The sequence below is a fragment of the Hakea prostrata genome, chromosome 5 (genome assembly GCF_041222555.1).
Source record: "Hakea prostrata isolate BN-2017 chromosome 5, UWA_Hpros_2, whole genome shotgun sequence".
Lineage (NCBI taxonomy): Eukaryota > Viridiplantae > Streptophyta > Magnoliopsida > Proteales > Proteaceae > Hakea > Hakea prostrata.
Window position 1 is genome coordinate 46,884,611 of NC_142604.1, and position 22,069 is coordinate 46,906,679.

General features: G+C 37.2%; 1 protein-coding gene and 1 long non-coding RNA gene across 2 annotated transcripts in view; both read right to left on the minus strand.

The window, feature by feature from the left end:
- The window catches only part of LOC149016177 (kinesin-like protein KIN-14B), a 100,990-nt gene extending 89,778 nt beyond the window's left edge, over positions 1–11,212 (minus strand). The window contains exon 1 of the mRNA XM_089157296.1: positions 10,629–11,212. Within this exon, the coding sequence (XP_089013422.1) occupies positions 10,629–10,823 (195 nt within the window). The 5' untranslated portion in view covers positions 10,824–11,212. The remainder of the gene's footprint in view (positions 1–10,628) is intronic.
- On the minus strand, positions 1,483–9,841 carry LOC149016178 (uncharacterized). The gene is made up of 2 exons (XR_016173675.1): positions 8,145–9,841; positions 1,483–8,091 (listed from the first exon to the last, which is right to left on the minus strand). It is a non-coding gene; the product is annotated as an uncharacterized LOC149016178 (long non-coding RNA).
- Positions 11,213–22,069: the final 10,857 nt, after the last annotated feature.

Below are 22,069 nucleotides of genomic sequence, written 5' to 3' on the forward strand. Positions count from 1 at the left end.
TCTACAATCCCACTACAGACATAACACCAGAGGTAACCAATCCTATCAGAATAGGGCCAGTCTTTGCCAACAACCCGGGTGAGTGTTTCTACTAAAATTCTGATGACCACTACAACTGAAGAAGAAGACTAGAAGAGGAACTCTATCTTCCACACATTCGGCAGAGTGTCCCATAAGAGAATAGGACATGCAGCCCTAGAGTTACCCCCACCAGACCCAACTACTAAAGAGACCCATAAGTGTCCACCACTAGAATTTGAGGAGGAAGAGTATAGTGAAGATAAGATAGATCCAGAAGCCCTCAATCTAGTCTCTAGATCCAGAAGCCCTCAATCTAGTCTGTAAAATTTTGATGACTACTACAACTGAAGAAGAAGACTGAACGAGGAACTCTATCTTCCACACAAGACTTAGAGCAAGAGGACTCATTGCCTTAGCCATTGTGGACAGTGGCAAGAGCATCAACATTAGTGTCTTCAGTCCCCACCCCCTCCCCAACAAACACACAACAAAACAACAAAAGGGGGGGGGGGGGGGGATGAATACATTGGCGTTATTGGGTTATATAAGGTAACCTACTGTTCAATGTAGATAAAATAAATTCAACGCATAGAGATCATCAAGCATCTAGCAGTAGTAACTTCATCAAAGCTTTGATTCACTTCAAAATACCATAAACCTAAAAGAGTATATCAACAAGTTTCCACCAAGAACTCAATCAAGAGACATTTCTTCACCATGTACAATGCATTAAATACAATCGTCCCAATTGTTCATAGTTAAAAAAACTTCTTGACTACAATTTTTTAGGTAAGAAAAACAACTAATGTTGGAAGATATCCTACTCAAGGTTAAAAGTATCGGTATCGAGTATCGTATCGGTCAGGTGATTTTAAGAGACGTATCGTCATGTATCGAGTATTGTATAGCTCTAGCAAATATATTTTGGTGTAATTCAATGGAGAGACGTATCGAGATGTATCGTATCGGTTAGGTCAAATATGGATACGTATCGGCTAGAATCGTATGGTATCGTGGGATGCTTTAAACCTTGATCCTACTAGCTACCTTGACACTTTGTAACTGACATAATATTTGAGATATGTCATCAAGATTAGATAAGCCACCACCAATTAGTTGGACCTGGTCTAGAGTCACTAGGAGTTACAATATCACTATTTCCATTAGATACAGCATGATTAGCTGATATTGGGTAGCCCAATCTGGTTTATCATGCTTGTCCCAACAAGAGTCAATAGGATGACCATATTTACCACAATGACCATGATCTTGTCAGGGCTGGTGTAACAAGATTTGCAACATCAGTTTTGATTGTTCAAAGTTTGCTCTAGCATAACGATGCCTTAAGGGGCCTATTCATTTCTGAAGATTAGAAGAAATCCCCTTCAGCAAACACAGAGTCAGGGAAAAGAGTAGAAGAAACCATCTTAGCAACTGTAGTTTAGAATGCTATGCAAGATTTTATTTTATTTTTTCCAAGCTCCAAAGCCTCTTCTTACTATCATAAGAATTGTGGAGGTGATAAGAAGCCTGCTTTGCCTAAAGTTTATGTTGCTATGAGAAAAGCAAAACAATCTATAAAGGATAACTTCGGGGGAAAAGAAAGATTGTGGAAAAAAGTTATACGCAATGTGGATAAGCATTGGGAGACTCAGATGGACCGTCCTTCATATGTTGTTGCATTGTTTCTTAACCCTGAAAATTTTTCCAGTTTAAAGAAACCATTGAGGAGGATAGTGTTACTTTATCAGAGGCATAGATGGCTTTCAATGAAGTCATTTTAAGGCTAGTTCCTGATGTAGCCACACAAGACAAGATCTATAGCCAAGCTGAAGCATATAGAGAGAGTGGTCTTTCCTTTTCCACGCTTATAGCAATTAGGCAAAGGACAATCTTGAGTCCAAGTAAGTAACAAGTAATAAATTATATTAGTTAATTTTTTTCACGTTGTCTACTTTTTTTCCGAATTTTTACTTTTCTTTTTAGTTTCTTGGAGAAAATCACATGCTAGTTCCTCTCTTGAGCTTAAGAAGGTTGCAACATGCATACTAGATTTATGTTGTTCATCTTCTGCTTGTGAGCACATTTGAATTTGTAAATAGTTAGTACTAAGTACTTTCTTTAATGTTTAATCCTTAATACTAAGTACTAGAAATAACATACTACTCACTAATTACTATGTCAATGCTTGTAAATTCATATTCACACCAAAAGAAGGAATAGGTTGGAACACAAGATCTTGAATGACTTAGTCTATATTCAATACAATCGGCAGCTTGACAAGAGGTTTAGGCTTCAGCGTGAAGAGAACAGAAATTGTGATCCCCTCATGCTTGATGAATTGGATTGGTGTAATGAGTGGATGGTTGACCAAAGTAGCAATGATCTCGGGCAGCCCAATGAAGATCTTCGGTGGAGCAATGTTGATCATCATAAAAATTCGATCGAAACCATCAAATTTCCAACCGAAATTTCAGATTTTGAGAACCTCGAAACGAAAGCATGGGGAAGCGAAAAAAAGTCCAACGTTTCGATCGACGAAACTAGTCAAAACCTTGAAATTTCCCAATCAGGTGGAAACTGGGTCGAAACGTGAGCCGAACCGGCTGGACCAGTTGGTTCATTTTTATAAAATCCCTTTTATCGCACGAAAACTCTGTGTTCACAGAGTTTCGAGCGCGATATAGAGGCAGAAGCACCAGATTTCAAGCTCATTTTTCCCCCAATTTTCAACCATCCTTGCACGTTTTTGGATCATTTCAAGCACTTTTAAGGACTTTTTTGTTGATTTTGGCCCTTCTTGGTGGATTATTTTATAAGTTTTCAAGCTTTGTTGCAAGGTAACCTAAGTTTCCCAAATTTGTTTATTTTTTGTTGGATTTGATGTTTGAAGTGTTCCACTTTTTCTTATTTTCCTGATTTTTTTAAACTAAAAATTAACATTTTTTTTCTGTCTGATGCTCAAACGATGTTAGATTGAGTTAAATTTATTATGTGTTGTATCTAATAGGTAGATTTACAAATGAAATTGATTGAATCTAATTTTTGAAGTGTTATACTATTTTTTTATTTTTCTGATTTTCAAAATACCTACTAATTTACATTTTTTTTATTTGTTTCATGCTCAAACGATGTTGGATTGAGTTGAAATTATTATGTGTTGTCTCTAATAGGTAGATTTACATATGTAATTGATTGAATCTAATATTTGAAGTGTTCCACTATGTTTCCTGATTTTTCTTGTACTTAATAATTACTAAAAAAAATATTAAGAAAAAAATCCAAATGTTTGTGAATACCTTAGTTTACAAGTAATGTGTGTTTAGTGTCTTTAGGCTCAAATTTAAGTGTTGGGTTTGTGTTTTAAGGATGATTATTATGTATGTTTGTACCAGACACAAACTTTTGAGTCAGAAACACTATATCAAATATCGCTTAGCAGCAAGGTACGCCTCTGACGAATGACAAGAAGAAGTCAAAGTGTAAATATTGCTTGAAAAAGATTGGATCAGGTGGCCACTCAACTGAAGATCTGTTAAGCAGGAGGGGACCGCAATGTGGTTGGATGCCCCAATGTCCCTTATGAAGTTAAAGTGGCAATGGCAAAACATGTGAGAAGAGGGCAGAGAAGAGGACAAAGAGGAATGAGTTCCACGCAGTATGCTTAGAGGAGGTGGGAGAGCAGGATATGGATCCAAATGATGCATCACCCCCAGAGCCAAAGATGGAGAGAGTACTCAGGATGAGTAGAGAGTCTCATAGACTTGATGAGATTAGGAGGACACGGAGAGCCATTGGCGCAAGGTCATCTAGAGATCCAGATTTTGAAAGGGGAGGGGAAGGCAACTCCAGTATGAGGAGCTAGAGTGTCAGAGAGTCAGCTCCCTTACCACCAGCACCACGACCCCGACCTAATGCCACATCTGCCACACCTAGACCGAGTGCCATAGATCCCGATGTGCAAATACTATGCGCTAATCCTGACTTGTTTAGGAGGCCACAGACAAAACAAAAGACATTAAAGCACATATGCGGTAATGTGAAGGATAAGGTGGGGATGGCCTTCTCTAAGTGGGCATTGTATCACAGTGTTCTCGCAAATGCTGCACAGAGGCCTTATTATAAGGCGATGGTGGATGAGATCAGTGATGCTAGGCATGAGGTGGTTAGGTCAACCCCATATGAGATATATGATGTATATCTCCCACAGAATAAGGAAGACTTGAAGACCTACATTGATGGTCTTAAGCCGATGTGGAAGCACTATGGGGTGACAATGTTGTGTGATGGCTGGACTAGTCCCACTAGACAATCTATCATCAATTTTTACGATGAATTGTGATGGGAAAACAGTGTACCTCAAGTCTGTTAATGCATCCGACAACAAGGATGCGACATACATAAATGCATTGCTGAAGAGTGTGGTGATAGAGGTTGAAGTCAACCATGTGGTGTAGACTGTGACTTGATAATGGCTCCAATTTCAAGAAGGTTGGGATGAAATTCATGAAGCCCAGGTATAGGCTCTTCTGGACTCCTTGTGCGGCACATTGTGATTTGATGCTGAAAGACATGGGGCAAATCAAATTTGTGAAGAAGGTTGTTTAGCAGGCTCAACATGTGACCACATTCGTATATAACTATGGATATGCATTGGATATGTTGATGAGGATATGTGGTGGTGTCTTGGTGAGGCTTAGGGTCACAAGATTTGCTACAAATTGAATTGTCTTAAAGAGTTCTAAGAAGAAGAAAAACCAATTAGGGGCAATGTTTACATTACAAGAGTGGTGCGATTGGCCCCAGTCAGATTCACCGGCAAGGACAGCAACACGAGCCACCATATCCAGTGATAGCTTCTGGGCAAATCTAAAAGTTGTTGTGAAGCTTCTAAACCCTATGGTGACAGTCTTGAAGTTGGTAGATTAACAAAGGAAACCAGCTTTACCACATATACAGGCTGCAATGGAGATGATGAAGGAGATGGTTGGGAAGGTGTATCCTAACGGCAACCAGAAATTACTTGATATCATCTAGAAGAGGTGGGAAAGGCAGTTGCAACATCCACTACATTTGGCTAGTGAGTTGAAAGTTATTAAATTTTCGAGTTATTACTTAACAGTAAATACTTATTATGTTGTTGTGTAGTTTCTTACCATCTCATTTATTGGTTTGTTTAATAGCCTATTATTTGAGTACCATGTACCACTATAGTAAAGAACTTGGGATGAGGATAGACTTGATCTAGGCAGTCCAACAAGTAGTGGAAAGGTTGGAACCGGATCCAGCAAAACAAGCATTAATTAATAGCGAGGTACAATTGTCACTTGTGAGATGACTAGTAATCTAGTACTTAAGATAATTACTTGTTTTTATATACTAACATTATAATTGTTTATTGTAGATGAAGGCTTTCAGAGATGTCGTTGGTAGCTTCGGTCGCTCAGTGGCTATTTAAGCTTGGGAGAACACCACTCCTGGTTAGTCACTTAGTCTAAGTCTTTGACGTTGAATTTTAGTTTTATACACAATTAATTTTTAGCCTTATTAATTGGGTTGGTTATGTTTCTTGTAGTTGAGCGGTGGCTGCAATACAGACTAGACTCAGAGTACCTGATTAATATTGTAGTTAAAGTGCTCTCCCAGACATCTTCTGCCACCAGCTGCGAGCGTAACTGGAGCACACTCAATTTAATACATTCTAAAAGGCAGAACTTATTGGGGGTGAAGCGGCTAGAGGATCTTGTATATGTTCAGTATAATATGAGGTTGAGAGAGGAGCACATTAAGCTAGGTCAGGATGGAGGTAATGGGACAAGATTGAATTGGTTGACATCTTTGCCATTGATGATGAGCAGGAGGAAGACCCCCTACTTGAGTGGGTCAAAGAGCCACTATTGGATGAGGCGGGAGCTTGACCCAAAAATCAAATTGCACGAGAGATGGGAGCTAATGTGGATGAGTTCTTGACCACAGATGGAAGAGTGCACACCGAGCCTAGCCATCCCTTTATACCATAACCCAGTGCATCCAGTGTCAGTAAGGATAATATTGTGTGGTGTTGATGATGATGATGATGATAATATTACTCAGCTACCCGCTTTTCAGGCACAGGATGATGACTATGATGATAATGTTGATGATGTTGGACGTGGTAATGGGGATAACAGTGGGACTGATGAGAAAGATGTTGATGGACCTAAAAATTAGGATTCAATTGATCCTAAGGAGAGACTACCACCACCAAAGCTAGCAGCAACCCTAGTTGAGAGTGAGGGACTAGGAGGGCCACTTAGGTTCACGAGGGAGACTCGATTCGGCCACGCTACCCAGGATGCTGATCACGGTGGACCAACATCTCGAGGTCGTACTTACACCTACAGCTGAAAGGGGAAGGGAAAGGGAAAGGGGAAGTAGCATAGACATAGTTATGAGGACGACACCTCATCTTACGGTTCTTACCATCCCACAGATGTGAATAGTTTGGCAAACTCTACGGGATCTATAAGTTTACATGAGTCGAGAGGCTTCAAGGTAGGATACAAGATACCAGCAGCAGCAGCTTCCCACTTGTACGAGAGTGGTATGGACAGTGTTGCATCTTCTTCTGGGGCTTACAGTCATGCACCTTATGGTCATGGGCTTCCTCAGGATCATGAGGGACAAACACTCGGGGGACAGACTAAGATGTATTATCCAGTGCCTAACGGGAGGACGGTATATGTGCACAGGGGTGCAACTTATGTGGATACTAACTTTGGGACGCAAACATTTGTGGAGTAGATCTTCGGCATGGAACCACCACGAATACCCCCACTATCAACACTTCACTATCCAAACTACGAATTCCCTTAGATTGGATATCTTATGCATTTGATGACCAGACCTATAAAGCTGCAGTTGTTGATTACCTCAACAACCATAGGCATCACATGTCATGGGATGTCTATGTCCGTTGGTCAGAGGAGAGGATGTTACAGCACAGTACCACTCAAGTCACAAGATGTATCCGCCAAGGCACTCCTGTAGGCACTGAGTTAGTGACTTGTACTTCCTTTTTATTTTTATTGTTAATTACATTGTATTTGATCTTCTTAATTTATTTGATGTTTTGAATCGAACTTATAAGTTATAAATTGAATGTTATGTACTTAAATAGTTAAGTTATTATGTACTTCTCGCCTTCTCGGTCAACTCTACATTGATATTATCTACTTTGAATGACATATCTACATTGACTTTTTTAGCAAAATGTGTGTGCCAATGAGTTCTTTATACTCTAATTAGCTTAAATGCAGGGTCCCACCCCCAAAATACTCCCTAAAACCTGTCAAAACTTGCACACACAAAATCCCAAGTTTCCACCTAAGTTTCCCATTTTCACCTAGTCGAAACATGAGTTTCCCTCAAACTTTTTTCTACGATGTTGATACAGCAATAGGGGCATCCACAAGTAGTCAAGGCAACCAACCAAGTAGAATGATGACATATCATCATACAAGCAGTGGAAGTAGTAGTGGCCCTAGTGGGGCAGCTGATGTTGATGCTATTGTTGGGGATTCATCAGATGGTGCAAGCAATATAGAGATGGATGTTAAAGATGTGTGTGATGACATGGATGTTCCAGAGGACATTGAAGTTAATGCAGACATGCAGTTAGAACATCTACTGCTCCAAGACAATAGTAGGAGGAAGCAAGATTGGCACCAATATCATTAGATGATGACTTTTGATTTTTATTTGACTATTTGAATATCAGAAATTGGAATTTTTTATATGTGGGGGAGGAGGCCCAGCTGGGTTTTATACTTGTTTTGATATTTTGGATGTTAAACTTTAAAGTTTGATTTGTGATTTTAATGTGGCTATGTTTGAAATTAATAACTACGCTCATTTTTTGATGTTATATACTAATTATATAAATGAACTTTTCACTAAGTATGCAAAATGTTTCATACTCAAATGCTAGGAATTTTATTCAAAAAATTAATACTAGAATGCCTTGACGGCCTAAAAATTAACAATAGAATGCTTTTACGCTTAATTGTCGCCTTATTGGCGCTTCGTCGCCTTGGTACCTTGGAAGCCCTCCATCGCCTTGGTCACTTTGTCGTTTTGACAACCTTGGTTGCCCCTTTTAGATTGTCCATCCATCAGGGGGTCGAACGACATACTAGAATTCAACTGAGTACCCGTTGCCTTATGCAAACTCTACCAAAAGCAAAAGGTAAACTTTAGGCTGTGAAATGATGAAGTTCACTTTAACATATTCTCATGTCCATTCAAGCATACAATTCCCATTCTAGAGGTTAAAGCAGTCTAAACAGCCTTAGATGTTCAACTTTCACTTGTTGGCATGCCGAACATTTATCTGCAAGTTCGCAGCTTCATTTTCTTCCTTCTATGAGTGTTTTTCCTTTTTAAGTCATAAAACATCTTGGTACCCTCGAGATGAGTGGAGTATGGGCTGTTGTGCACTCCATTTAGTAACATCTATTTAAGTCTTTATCATCAAGCACACACAACCTAGTGTTATATCATTCCAGCCTTTGTGGAAGGATGTCGCAAGCTAGGAGTTGGTGATTGATACTCTCCAGCTTGGGGGGTGTTGGCATTTTCATATTATACAGGTAAGGAAAGCGGACCATGGAAAATATAAAACCTAGTGGTCAAGCTAGCTGTTATGGTTGCATATTGGCTTTCCTTTTTTGAGTTGAATTAGATCTTTTGTTGATTGGATTTTATTCTGCTATGTATTCTAAATTAGTAGCATAGAACCCCATCAGATATTGGGATCTAATCTTAGGCTTGTACTAATATTCAGTATAGTGCAAACTGGAGGGGAGAGGCTCGCTTGCCTGGGTAGTCTCTCTCCCCTCTCCTACTTCTCATTTTCTTCTCTCTTTCTTTCTCACCTTCTCTCTTGTCTGTTTTGCCTGTATATGTATAGGCAAAACAGAGTTGCATCAAGCTTTATCCTTTGCTGTGATTTGTACTCAAATCATGACAAGTCCCTGTCTCATTGTCTCTTGTCTCATTAATATTGGTCTCCATTTTAGTGTTTATGGGAAGAGCATTTCCATGTGAATTTTTTACCATTTCCATACATGCCTGCAACACTCAATGTGTATCACCAATATGATGCCATACGTCTGTTATAATCACCCAACCGATATGCTATCCAATTATGGAAACTCGAAACCTTAGGTACAGTTATCAGAAAGTTTAAGATGATAGAAGGTTTCACCCAGTTAAAGTACCTGTTTTTCCAGTAAGAAATTGACTTTTGATTGTCTAATTGTCAAATGAGGACCCACTAGAAATTCTGAAACAGGGAACTCGACCAGTTGGAATTTTAATTCCTCTAGATCGATATTAAGTGGTTGCTGAATCTAAAGTTCCTCAATAATGTCCTGATAACTGCTGAAATATTCAGTGAGAGAGTTCCCCTTGCTTGAAGTTAAACAACTTCTAGATCATAGGTTCGAGATATCTTCCTGTCTTGATAGGTCTCTTCGATATCATCCCAAACTCTGTTTGCAATGAAATGGAACATAACAGTCACAGCAATAAGCCAATGACAAGGTCAATGCTATTCCACAACTAAATCCTGAGTTTGGAACATTTATGCATCCATTCTTCATAGGCAACAATGACTGTAGGACCCTTGAGATCAAACAACTGCAGAATCAGAGGTGAGATATTCCATCTCACCTTTTGCATGGATGCAGACTTGCATTGCTTGGGCCCATAAGAAGCGGTTAGACATACAATTAAGCTTCAGAAAGGTGAGATTGTTAAGGATACCAAAGGTGGTCCAATGACGCTGCAGCTCCTCTCCCACCAAACCGCCTGACACCCCCCCCCCCAATAAAATAAAATAAAAATAGAAAGTAGGATTCTGGAAACCCAACTTAAGAAATAGGAAAACAAAGATAATTAGAAATCTACCCAAAAAATACTAAGCCACAGAAGGGACAATACACCTATCGTGGTAAACTATAGCTTTCTAGTTACAGCAGGAATATATTTGTAATTAACTTATCAGCTCAGTCTGGAAAGAAAAAAGCTCACGTGGATACTGTTGTAAGTAAATGTTCAAGTATCAACAAAACTCTAGAATCGAATCAAAATTTTTAAATCTTTGACGAGTTATTGTTTAGGCATCTGTGTGTTCAATGTATAATCTGTCATGGATTGTGTTATACAATATTTTTAACATGACCGTTGTTGGTTTTCCCTATTTTCCTACGTGTCCTGTCCAACAAGATTCTTTTCAATATCAAAGCAGCTTAATCTCATTAGTCCCTTAGTTCTCCATCAACTCAGATTAAATTTCACCGAAGCTGTTTCCCTCAGCCAAAACGGCAATAGCATTCAGTCATTCACAAGCTAAGCCTGTCTAACTTGTAAATACGAATAATCCTCAACACCAGCAGCAGCTCTATCGAAGAAAGCATCTCCCGTCGTCCATGTAACAATGGAACTGACTTGTGACCAGGAGAGAAAATAAATAAAGCTACTCGGATGGCTATCAGAAACAAACATAACTAAATCCTTTTAAAACAACAGAAGAAGCACAAAACAATTAAGTATTTTCAAAGCACCTTCAGTTTTTCCTTCAACTTCTGGACTTTGACAGCTGAAGCATTCTTGGAGGAGTCAGACTGCGACAGAACCGATGACGTCGAAACCGAAAACCTCCGAATCCGAGGAGCAGCAGCCGTATAATCATCACGCTCAAATGACTTCGGAGGCTCGAAACCAGGGACCTCCCAGCTCCATTTCTTCTGCTCCGCCATTATCGTCTGTCGAAACCCTAGATCTCGAACAATAACCTCTCCACTGACAACAACAATAAACGAAAACTCACGAAACAGGCTGAAAAGCCGAAATGATGAACAAAGAAACTGTACTGAGCGGCCCTTCCAGCTTCCACCTCCAAGAGGTCGAAGCCATTCTCATTCTTCAAGAATGGTTTTGCCCTCTTTTTGCTTCTTTTGTTGATCTTTAATAATGGAAATGATGATCAGTTTGTATTTTCGGTATCAATGCGCTCCCGCCATGTCTTCTTGCTTTTCTGGCTATACGGATTGAGGGATATCTCCTTCTCTCCTTACCGTTCCAGCTGACACGTCCACCCCATTCGGCTCACAAATATTTTGCGCTTCGTGCTGTTCCAACTCACCATGTTTCGGCTGCGGGTTACGGATAAGAAGCACGTGTGAGTGTATCATTTCTGTTCCACACGAAGGAAAACAAATTGATTAAAAAATTAAAACAAAGAATACAAAGTGATAAATAATTTTCGTTTGATTACCGGTGGACAGAATTTATTATAGAACGGACAATAAATTTGGTACTGATGAGTGATGGGTCAAGAACGGAGAGGACCGAACCGTCAGAGAACCAGGACCAAGGGTGTAGGGGACAAAATGGAAAATCCCACTTATATAGAAATTCATATTCCGATGGAGTCAAGAACTAGAAAACGAGAAAAAAAAATCCTTTAAGTGTCATTGAGCTCTTTCTCCCGCTTCATTTGTAAGACCTAGGAGTTGAGGACTAAGACCTAAGACTGACAAACACAACTGCATGAGTACACGAGGTTCAAAACAAACCAAGGAGCGGAAAAGAAAAAAATAAATAATGGAGTAACATCACTCAAGAAGTAACATTATACATTCCACACACTTACGTAAGACCTAAGGCAATTGAAATTAACTTTGTGCTAAAGGCTCTGTCAATTCATGCAATCTCTCAGTGTTGTGCTAAAGACTGAGGACTAATAGGAAAAGAAATAAATAAATAATGGAGTAACATCATTCAATAAGTAACATTATATATTCCACACACCTACCTAAGGCCTAAGGCAACTGAAATTAATTTTGTGCTAAAGGCTCTGTCAATTCATGCAATGTCTCAGTGTTGTGTATTTTATAGACTTAATTATCAGAGGCGGCTTCCTGACCATTCAAGGTCAGACTGCTTTCAAACTCATTTTTGCAGGTCTTGGCCGAACAAACGCTTCAGCTACCATTTGATGAATAATATATTATGTGACAGTTGTAAGGTTTTGGTTTACCTTGTAAAATGTACATCCATTTTAGTTTTGATTTTGACAAGGTTTTATCGGTTTTTTTTCTTTTTCTTTTTGGTGGGGGGGGGGGGGGGGTTGAAGTTTTTGGGTTGGTATTAACATTCCTAAAATATTGTTGAAGTTGAGATGAGAGCAATGTAGAAGTTGGCTGAATAATAAAATAAGGTTTTGTTCTAACTTTTTGAAATTTTACTTTTTCACTCCTACTTAAATAGTAATTATGTACATGTTCATGAATGAATGACATCCATATAAATAAAAACTAATATTTTATAGTAATAAATCATAAGTAGCCTTTGATCTATCTGTGCATTTATGTTTAAATTGATTTATTTGAATGAAAAATAAAGTCATAATTCATACCAAATATCCTATATTTATGTTTATAGCTTAAATAATCATGTTTATAGGTTAATTATAAGAACAATAAATAAAACCCAAAACGAAAACGAAATTTCCTTCATCTTCAATCTCCCATCCTTCTCAAATGTTAGATTTGTAGAGGTTAATTATTTCTCAAGAGGCGGGTGGTAGCATGATGTGGTCAATTAAAATTTAGCAACATAGATTTCTCTACAGAAATTGATCTAGTTGTGTCAAATTATTGAAATACGAGGTTAAAATTATATTTTATTTTTAACGTAAAAAAGGGAAAAGTCTAAATTAAGTGTTATAGCCTATGCATGGTCATGTTACACCTATGTATCTACTACTACCATTAGGGTACTTAGGTACTACGTCAATAGACCATTTTTCAAGTACGAGATATTTAAATAACTGAATTTAGAGTTCCTAATAGCAAGCTTATTGTCAACCAAAATGAATATTTGATTTTGGGCTCAAATCTTTTTGGATTGTTGTTAGAGTAGATCAATCACTTATTCATTGTTGTACCATATTTTCGCCAACTGGTGTTGAGAACTACATCTTCAATGTCTGCAATTTAATTCTCACCATCCAACAGATAGGACAAAACCACTTCTAAATGGGTAATATCTATTTTTGTAATACTTCGCTATTGTATTAGGTTGAAAATTAATCAAAAAAAAAATTTCACAAAAAACAATCACTTGACCCAAATAGAATAGAGTGCTGCATAACATTTCTAGAAGGATCACACGCGTTAGGTTAGGCCCAAACTTTTATTTGTATTAATACCTTCCGCATTGATAACTTTTCTTTATTTCACATGAACGCACAAAAGTAGTGCAAAATTTAATTTCAACCACCTTTGAACATGGCAACTTAGGGTTTTTTTTTTGGGTAATGACAAAGCAACTTACTTGATGATTTAGAATTTTGAACTGATCATTTATTGATGATTTTTTTTTTGCAAAAAATTGATGATGCTTTTGGAAATTTAAAAGTATGGACACATATGAAAGCTATGTTTGGCATGTATTACTATAACATATTATTGACTTATTTCCCATTCTCAAATGATAAAATAACGTTTTTTATTGTTTCCAAATACAAAATCAACATAAAGTGCACTTCACAAATATATATTAAATACAAAAGTAAACGAATAATTAAATCATATTTTTTATTACTTTTCATGCATGTGTCCTCTTAGTAGAGTATAAACTAATGTTGAGTTTCCTAAATGCAATAAATTACGTCTGTATTCCATTGCAGGTAACATCGTCTCCCACTATTAAGTTGTTCAAATCTCAAACCTACAAGGACAAAATCCCTCTCAGATTGTTTAATACATATGATATTATAAAAACACCTACATGATCTATATTATCAACCAATCATATAGGTGTTCACAAAAGTGAGCAAATAAAAACACTCTTGGTATATGTAAAACAGGTCAAGCCATGCATCATTCCATTAACAAAATATAAAACCAGGAGAAATGAACGAAAATCAAAGCCAATAACCTTTTTGAACATAAATGTAACCCCAAATCAGCAGGAATATTGCTTTAACTACTCGTATAATAGCAAATTATTATTCCGTTTAAGAAACTTATTGCCTTTAGTTTTTCTAGAAAGTGCAAGCTCTACATATCTTTCACTTTGTATCGACTAAGTTCACGAGCTGGAGATAAGTGGACTTGGACCGCTGACATCCACCACAAGGTAAACCACCGCCTCTCAAGCCTCCCTGACTGATTCTACCATAGACACCGACGATAAACAATAACTCCCCCCCCCAACACAGCATACAACTTTCATCGTATTGTGCTCTTCAAAGAGCTACTCTTATCAAAATCTCGAAAGGTGCTGAATTGTAATCCCACTCTAAGGATTATTGTGTTTCCGAAGAATCCAGCTACAAGAGAACCAGGAACAGAGACTTCCCCCCTTTTCCGTTTGACCCTTTGGTCTTAAGAATGTTGGTTTTAAGAACAAGTGATTGCCTTTGTCTGACCCTTACAACCCAACCGGAGAGCCGACAACTAATGCATTCCACTTTTGAACAGAGTTCTAGGTCGGTCTGTGACCCTTGGATGTTAAAGGCGTCCTTGGGGTGATCTCCTAGTTCCTACGGGGTGGAGACGATGGGGCTGGTCCATGGATTTTCTTTTGTTTGCCGCATTTCACTCAAAAGGTTGAAGGGAGATAGTGCATCAAGTTGTTTGCAAGGGCCAACTTGATCCTCTTTAGTAGGATCCCAGATAAAGGAACCCTAGGAGAAGCCGCTAACTCCAACTACCGTCCATATATGATCCATACTAGATCTGACCAGTTGCCATCCTACCTCCTCTACGTTGTTGACAGCCCATCGTTGTCTCAATAGAGTCTTTGAGTGGCATATTTTGGTCCTTTTCCCCATTAAGTATAAAAAAGTGAGCCACCGATTTAGGTACAAGATACTATCATTACCATCTGGACAATTAGACATCCAACTTGTAATCGCAATGACCCAATTGCAAGAGTAGCGCTCTACCAATCGAGCTAAGTGGAGCATGCATGAAGGAATCATATGCTTATTCTATTCTTTTCCTTGGCACACCTGGGTCATCCTGAACTTGAACCAGATACCTCGCCCGTGAAGTAAATCATCACACCTATGACCCAACCAATTGGGAGAGAATCAATAGATTATTTTTCGAGAGCCATTCATCCTTCCCGAATGCCAAGTATGGCTCATAATAATTTGTCTTCTAGAGCATACAATGATTCTTTCGCCATCTGGGGCGTTAATTTACCTATTAAATATCACATGTTTCTACCCATGATCCTAGCACTCCAATTCCATTTATGTCTAAATTTCGGAGTAAATGGGCTTCTAAAACAGTACCTTAGGATGAAACAGTACATTCCTTTCAGAACAAAGGATAATTGCGCCGTATTTAGATAACCAATCCATTCCAAGTATCACATAAAAATCGGACATATCCAACTTGATCAAACGGGCTTCTAGGGTTCTACCAGCAATAACAACCGAACAAGAGTCAACCACTTCATCTAATCTAACAACAGATCTGGTAGGAGTACTAATAACTAGTCATCTTTCCAACTTCACAAGTGTAACATGAATACGAATCACAAAAGAAGATGCTATGAATGAGATGCACCAGTATCAAATAATACAAAAGTAGATGTAGATGATACTATGATAATACCTGTCACAACATCATGATCTGTCTCAGATTCTGAACCAACCACACTGAACACTTTCCCAGAGGGAACATTCGAAGTAGGCTTCAAAACTGACACCTGAGGATTCGGCTTCTGAGTGCAGTTACGAGAATAATGACCCGGCTTTCCACAGTTAAAGCAGATCAAATCCCTACTACTCACAGGAGCTCTTGAAGAATGGTATGTAGGGCTCTGGTTATTAACCACTGAACGGGGATTAGCATAGATCGGTCTAGTACCCTGATTACCTGCAACAGGATGCACTGGTGCACTGCTAGAACCATAACTCGAGGCAGAGCTAAAACTGGGACTAGAAGAACTGGAGGACACCTTTTCTAGAAATTAATGAGAAACATTGTTTAGCCTTAGAAAAGGAAATTGTAAATAAAATAATATAACTCTTTTTGAATTGCTTCCGCTAAACTCGTATTCATTTTAAATTCATTATTCTTTCATTGATTATTTTTATTGGAGTATTTGGAGTCTTCTAATTCTTTAATTCATTTATTGAACATTTATTGCTCTTGATTGTCTATATTTGTATTTATTATTGTTGATAGACTAAAATCGTGGATTCTGTGACGGATCACTCCCACGGGTTGTCGGGCGGGTAACCGAGACCGGCGGGTGGGATGTGATAGATTTGCTAGCAAAGAACAAAGAAGAGAGATATGTTTACCCATTTGTTAGTAGAATTCTTAGAATAAAATTGAAGTGTGTATGAGGGGTTGTACTTATTAAACACATGTATATATAGCTATCTGCATATTTCGTCTTTTATCGCAGTTCTACTCGAAACAACATAGGTCGTGCTATAATATAATTTATATTTTATATTCAATATAATATATTCATATTGATTTCAATACAAATTTAAGTATACTAATTAATATTTAATATGTAGATAAGATACCTGGTTAGGTATCAGTGTAACAATTTTTGTATCAGGGTTTACACATACACATAATTGTTGTTATAATTGAAATAAAAAATGGATGGGCTAAATAAATCAATGGACAAGCTTGGTGCTATTTCCAATAGCAACGGAAATGAAGACCTTATTCTAAATGATTGCACCATAGCACATGATAAGAGCACTAGAGCCATCAGAAGAACCTTTTGTCAAACATGGAGAAGGCAATATGTTCTTTGTAAGTCACCATCATCTCTGTCGAGGGTTTATGACTTGATGAGCAATCAACAAAGAAAAATATGCTCATGACTGTAAGAACTGATACAAATTAATTGACAAGCATGGTAAAGAAGCAGGGAGCAAGTACTTATCAAGGAATGAGAAACTAGAGCTGTGGTTGCTTTTACTCAGTTCAATTCAATTGATTACAGTGGTGGTGCAAAGAAAGATGCCTTCAAAAAGAATAAGGACTGTTGGAACATCAAAGGTTTGAATCTTAGATTTCATGAGAGATTATATGCCATCACAGTATTTGCACTTCCTTAGTTAACGTTTGGGGTTTGGGCAAATAATATAAAAAAGAAAAGAAAAAAAGAAGTTACCGTTTGAGGGATTGCACCAGAACGCAACTGTATCATTAGTTCTCTGCTAGGACAGTTGGGTCACAGAGAAATTTGTTGTTACTTCGACGGTGGTTCCAACATGATGAAGGAAAAAGTGGGTGAAGGGACCTATATGTTTGGTCATAATAGGTCATAGGGCATTGTAGTCATATTATATATTTATATGTATTAAACAACCAAAGGATTATTTTGGTCTATTCGAGTTTGAAATTTGAAAACATCTATTGGTGGGTAATTGTATCAATTTAGTTGGGACCCAGACATAATATATTGTCCGCTAAGAAGACCCCCACGTAAAAGCTATAGTTTTTATACATATATAACCATAAGATTGAGTTTTGAAGTTTGTGAGTCTTGAATTCTTGATCAATTACTTTTTTAAGAAGTGGCTAACATACTCAAATATGTTTTTTTTTTTTGAGCAAATTACCCTGGCACTCCAAAACGGAAGCCTTAAAGCACTGACACCCCACTTTATGTTAAAAAACACATAGACCCCAAAATTGAATTTTTAATAGATTTATTTGTCTAATTTTTTACTGAAAACCTTTAAGATACTATCTATTATAAGAATATTTCTAAAATTAAACAAGTAATTTGACTATTTTTAGTGAAAAATTAGACAAATATATCCAATGAAAATCCAATTTTTGGGCTTCTATGCTTTTTAAACATAGAGTGGGGTGTCAGTGCTTTAAGGTCTTCATTTTGGGGTGCCAGTGCAATTTGCTTTTCTTATTTTTTAATGGAAATGCATTATATTCAAATCTTGAATCTTGTCGGAATATAATTAGAATAACATTTTTTAAATTCGTGGAATTATGATGGTGACTGATGTATGATGTGGTCAATCCATAGAAAGCTAGCCTATCCGATCATATTTCTCACTATTATCACTAAAAATGAATGGATATCACATGCTCTCGATTGTGAACGCCTTTGTTTGGTAGAAGGGGGTGCTAGTTCTTATGGTTAACACCGAAAATTTTGCTTTAACCTTGCTTGGATCAGGTTCCACGTGAGGTCATGTGGGGTGTAATTTGGTGTGGAATCGGTACGGGCTAGCTTACGCGCACCACGATTACATCCTCAAGGGAGCTTTTATATAATTCATGCCGCCGAATGGATGCGAACCCAAGACCTCCCATAGGGAAGTTGGGCCTTTAACCACTTTACTAACCCATCATTGGCAAGCATGACAATTTTTTAGTGCACTAAACTCACACCCTTAAATTTGAGGCCTTCTTTTCGCCATCCATCACTCGAGACTAGATCACCTCTCTGTTCGGAGAGCATATAGGCTCCCTTGACATTTTTTCACTACAGTTATTGTGTGGGGCTCATGTAGACTCTCTCGAAATCTTATTTCTAATTTAATTTATCAATATTTAGAGTGAGCCCTACATTATATGTAGTAAAAAACATTAAGTGAGCACAATATGCTCCCACAGGGAGGTGATTGAGACTCCCCTCACTCCACCCCTTCCCCCACCATCCCCATCAAAAACCTTTTTGTATCCTTACCTACTAAGCTTAAATGCTTAATAACGAAAGTACTGGTCCACTTATTGAGGGTTGAAATGTGATAATATGGTTGGGCTTTCCTTGACGCGGCCCAATCTTAATAAATTCTCTTCATGGAGTTTAGTTCGTATATCAGAGACGTTGCTTTCTAATTGAAGCTGAGAGGTTGAAAGCAGGAGAAGATTTTAATATACACTTCCATTAATGGTCAGACTGGCCCACCATTGAAAGATTCCTCTGACACAAGTTCACATTTTGATGTTTTACCAAAAAAAAAAAAAAACCAAGGAATTCATATTTCGATGTTTAATTTGTAGATAGATTCACATGTATATAATTGCAGGTGGGCCCAAGGGTTGGTTGATGGGATTTTTTAAAAATATTTGTTACTTACGGGGCCCACCAATTTTGTGGTGGTAAAATCATCGTGTGCTCCCTTGACGGGGTGATGATCCGGATTCCCTCCACTAGTCCATCCCTTCCCAGTGTAGTTGAGTGTGAAGGATAAGGATTCGAGGCACGTTGGGTGGAGAGGATCTTCGATCCGTTCTCTCACTATCTTTTTTAAAAACCATTTTTGATCCTTGCCTGTTAAGCGTAAGAATTAAATTGGTCCACTATTCAGGGCAGAACTGTGGTAATATTGTTGGGCTTTCCTTTGGCCCAATCTAAATAAATTCTCTTCATGGCGTTTAGTTCGTATATTAAAGAAAATGCTCTCTAATTGAAGCGGAGATGTTGAAAGCAGGTGAGGGTTCTAGTATATTCGTTTGGAAGTGATAAGTTTTCTCACCTTGAAAGATTCCTCTAACCGAACTTTCCAATTTGATGTTTAATTTGATGAAAAAATAAAGAATTTGTTGCACTATTGAAAATTTTACATGCTATAGCAAACATGGTCCAGCTTATTTATTGATTTTTTTGGGTGGTCTGAATAGTCTAGTTGATACCTATACGTATGGTACATAACATCAAGGAGTTACGAGGTGGTTTGTTAGTAAATAATTAATTCTTATGAGTACGATGTCAAATCTGGAATCTCCTTGAAGTCAGGCTCGTAAGAGGCAAACCCCATTTTATATTTAAATTTTATTTACCAGATACTTGGATGATGTAGTCAATGTACATGTAAGCTGGTATGAGCGAACCTCAATTCCTTTAAAAGGAAAAGAAGATAATATATAGTACGAAAATTAGGATTTTATTCGGAACAAATTACATTGACTAGAGCAAAGTTATGCAAAACCTAGTCAAGCTAATCATTAATGAAGAGATTAGATGACTTTTTTTTTTTTTTTTTGGTACTAGTGCTTTTTTTAATACTGGAAATGTAATGCCATCCGCAATGGTAGAACCCAAGACCTCCCACTGAGAAGCATGGATCTTTACCATTCAACCAATCCTGCATTGGCAGATGACCCTATTTTGCCAGGATCAAAGAAGACTCGATATTTTACCTGAGTTATGACAAGTGAACCAAAATAATTTTTTTATAACATTATGAAGCTAATTATTTAAAATCCCTGTCGGATAATAACTCCATGTATTTGTCTTCTTTCTTTTTTTTTTTTCTTAGAAAATTCATACTTTGAAAGATTACACTTAACTCCCTTCTCTTGTTCAATAATAAATCAAATTGTATAAATGATTCACATACAAACTAAAATTTGATCTTAAATAATTCATAAGGAGTTTATGGACACGTGTCCATAAACGGCTACTCAACCCAATGATCCAACAACAATGGCGACAAGTCATTTAAGGCTCTTTTTGGTATCAATTCTCATTCTCTATTATGCCTATTTAAAATAAATAAGTACAAGAATTCATTTTTGGTCAAGAATGAAAAATGGTTTGGTGAATTTTATCGAAAATAAATTATGAAATGGAAAATAAATTTGGTGTCAAGATAAAAAATTGTTAAAAATAATAGTAAACAAGTGAGAAAAGAAGGAAAAAGTATGATTGTAATAAAAGAATGTGTATTGACTATTTTACCCTCATCTTACTTATAGAATTTTAAGTAAACTTACACAAATGAAGATAATGAAATTCTCATCATAATCCATAATGGACAAAAAGTTCATTATGGATTTTGGAAGTTTTTTTATTATTTTAAATAAAAATAAAATTCAGAATAGATGCCAAACAATTTAAAATAATGAAAATTTCTCATAATTGACAATGATAATTGATACCAAAAAGAGCCTAAAGAAATAAAATGAGACAAGAAGACACGCCAATTCCCCCTTTTTATTTCTTGCTTACACGAGTAACAATAGGTACTGTACCCAAAAAAACAGTAACAATATCGACCAATTGAAAGAAAATCCCTGCAATTTATGTTTCTGTATTTACAACACTTGCAAACACCTTTTGTGTATAAAAAAAAAAAAAAAAAAAAGAAATTTCGATGAGCTGCAAAGTTTGTTTAATTTTTTTATGATAAAATTCATTCAGTTGAGGTAATGTTTACAGTTTGCACTTAAGAGTGAAGGGTCCTTTTTACTCCTATATAGTTACTCTGAACAGAAATAGATGAAATTAGATCTAGTAATTGTATTTTTTCATGGGGTAGGAACGGAGTTGGCACAAGTTAAGATTTTCTAGTAATAATTGTAACTTCTACCAAAAGGAATATCAAATTTAGAGGTCATATGTTACGGTCATTGTGTTTGAGCCTAGCTAGATAACAACTCCGTTCGTAAAACGAAAATATGTGATGAGCGACACAAATGGAATTTTCATCCATAACCCTAAAACAGCGGGACCCTCTAATTGTGTTTAAAAATCCAATAAAAGCCTTCTTTAAGAGGTGACTCAATCATAAAAAGTCACAACACTTACATGTGGGATACCATAGTATTTTGTTTCCCCCACAACCTAATGCAAACAAACCCCGCCTTATAATATGTATTAGTTTTCATTGGGTCAGCTCCGAACGGAGTTGAGCACAAGTTAAGATTTTCTAGTAATAATTGTAACTTCTACCAAAAGGAATATCAAATTTAGAGGTCATATGTTACGGTCATTGTGTTTGAGCCTAGCTAGATAACAACTCCTTCGTAAAAGAAAATGTGTAAGAGCCACACAAATGGAATTTTCATCCATAACCCTAAAACAGCCGGACCCTCTAATTGTGTTTAAAAATGCAAGAAAAGAATTCTAAGAGGTGACTCAATCATAAAAAGTCAAACACTTACATGTAGAATATCATAGTATGAATCCCTCAAAATAACGCGGTAAAGCCCCGTCTTATATTATGTATTAGGAGTCTGGATCAGCTTAGTCT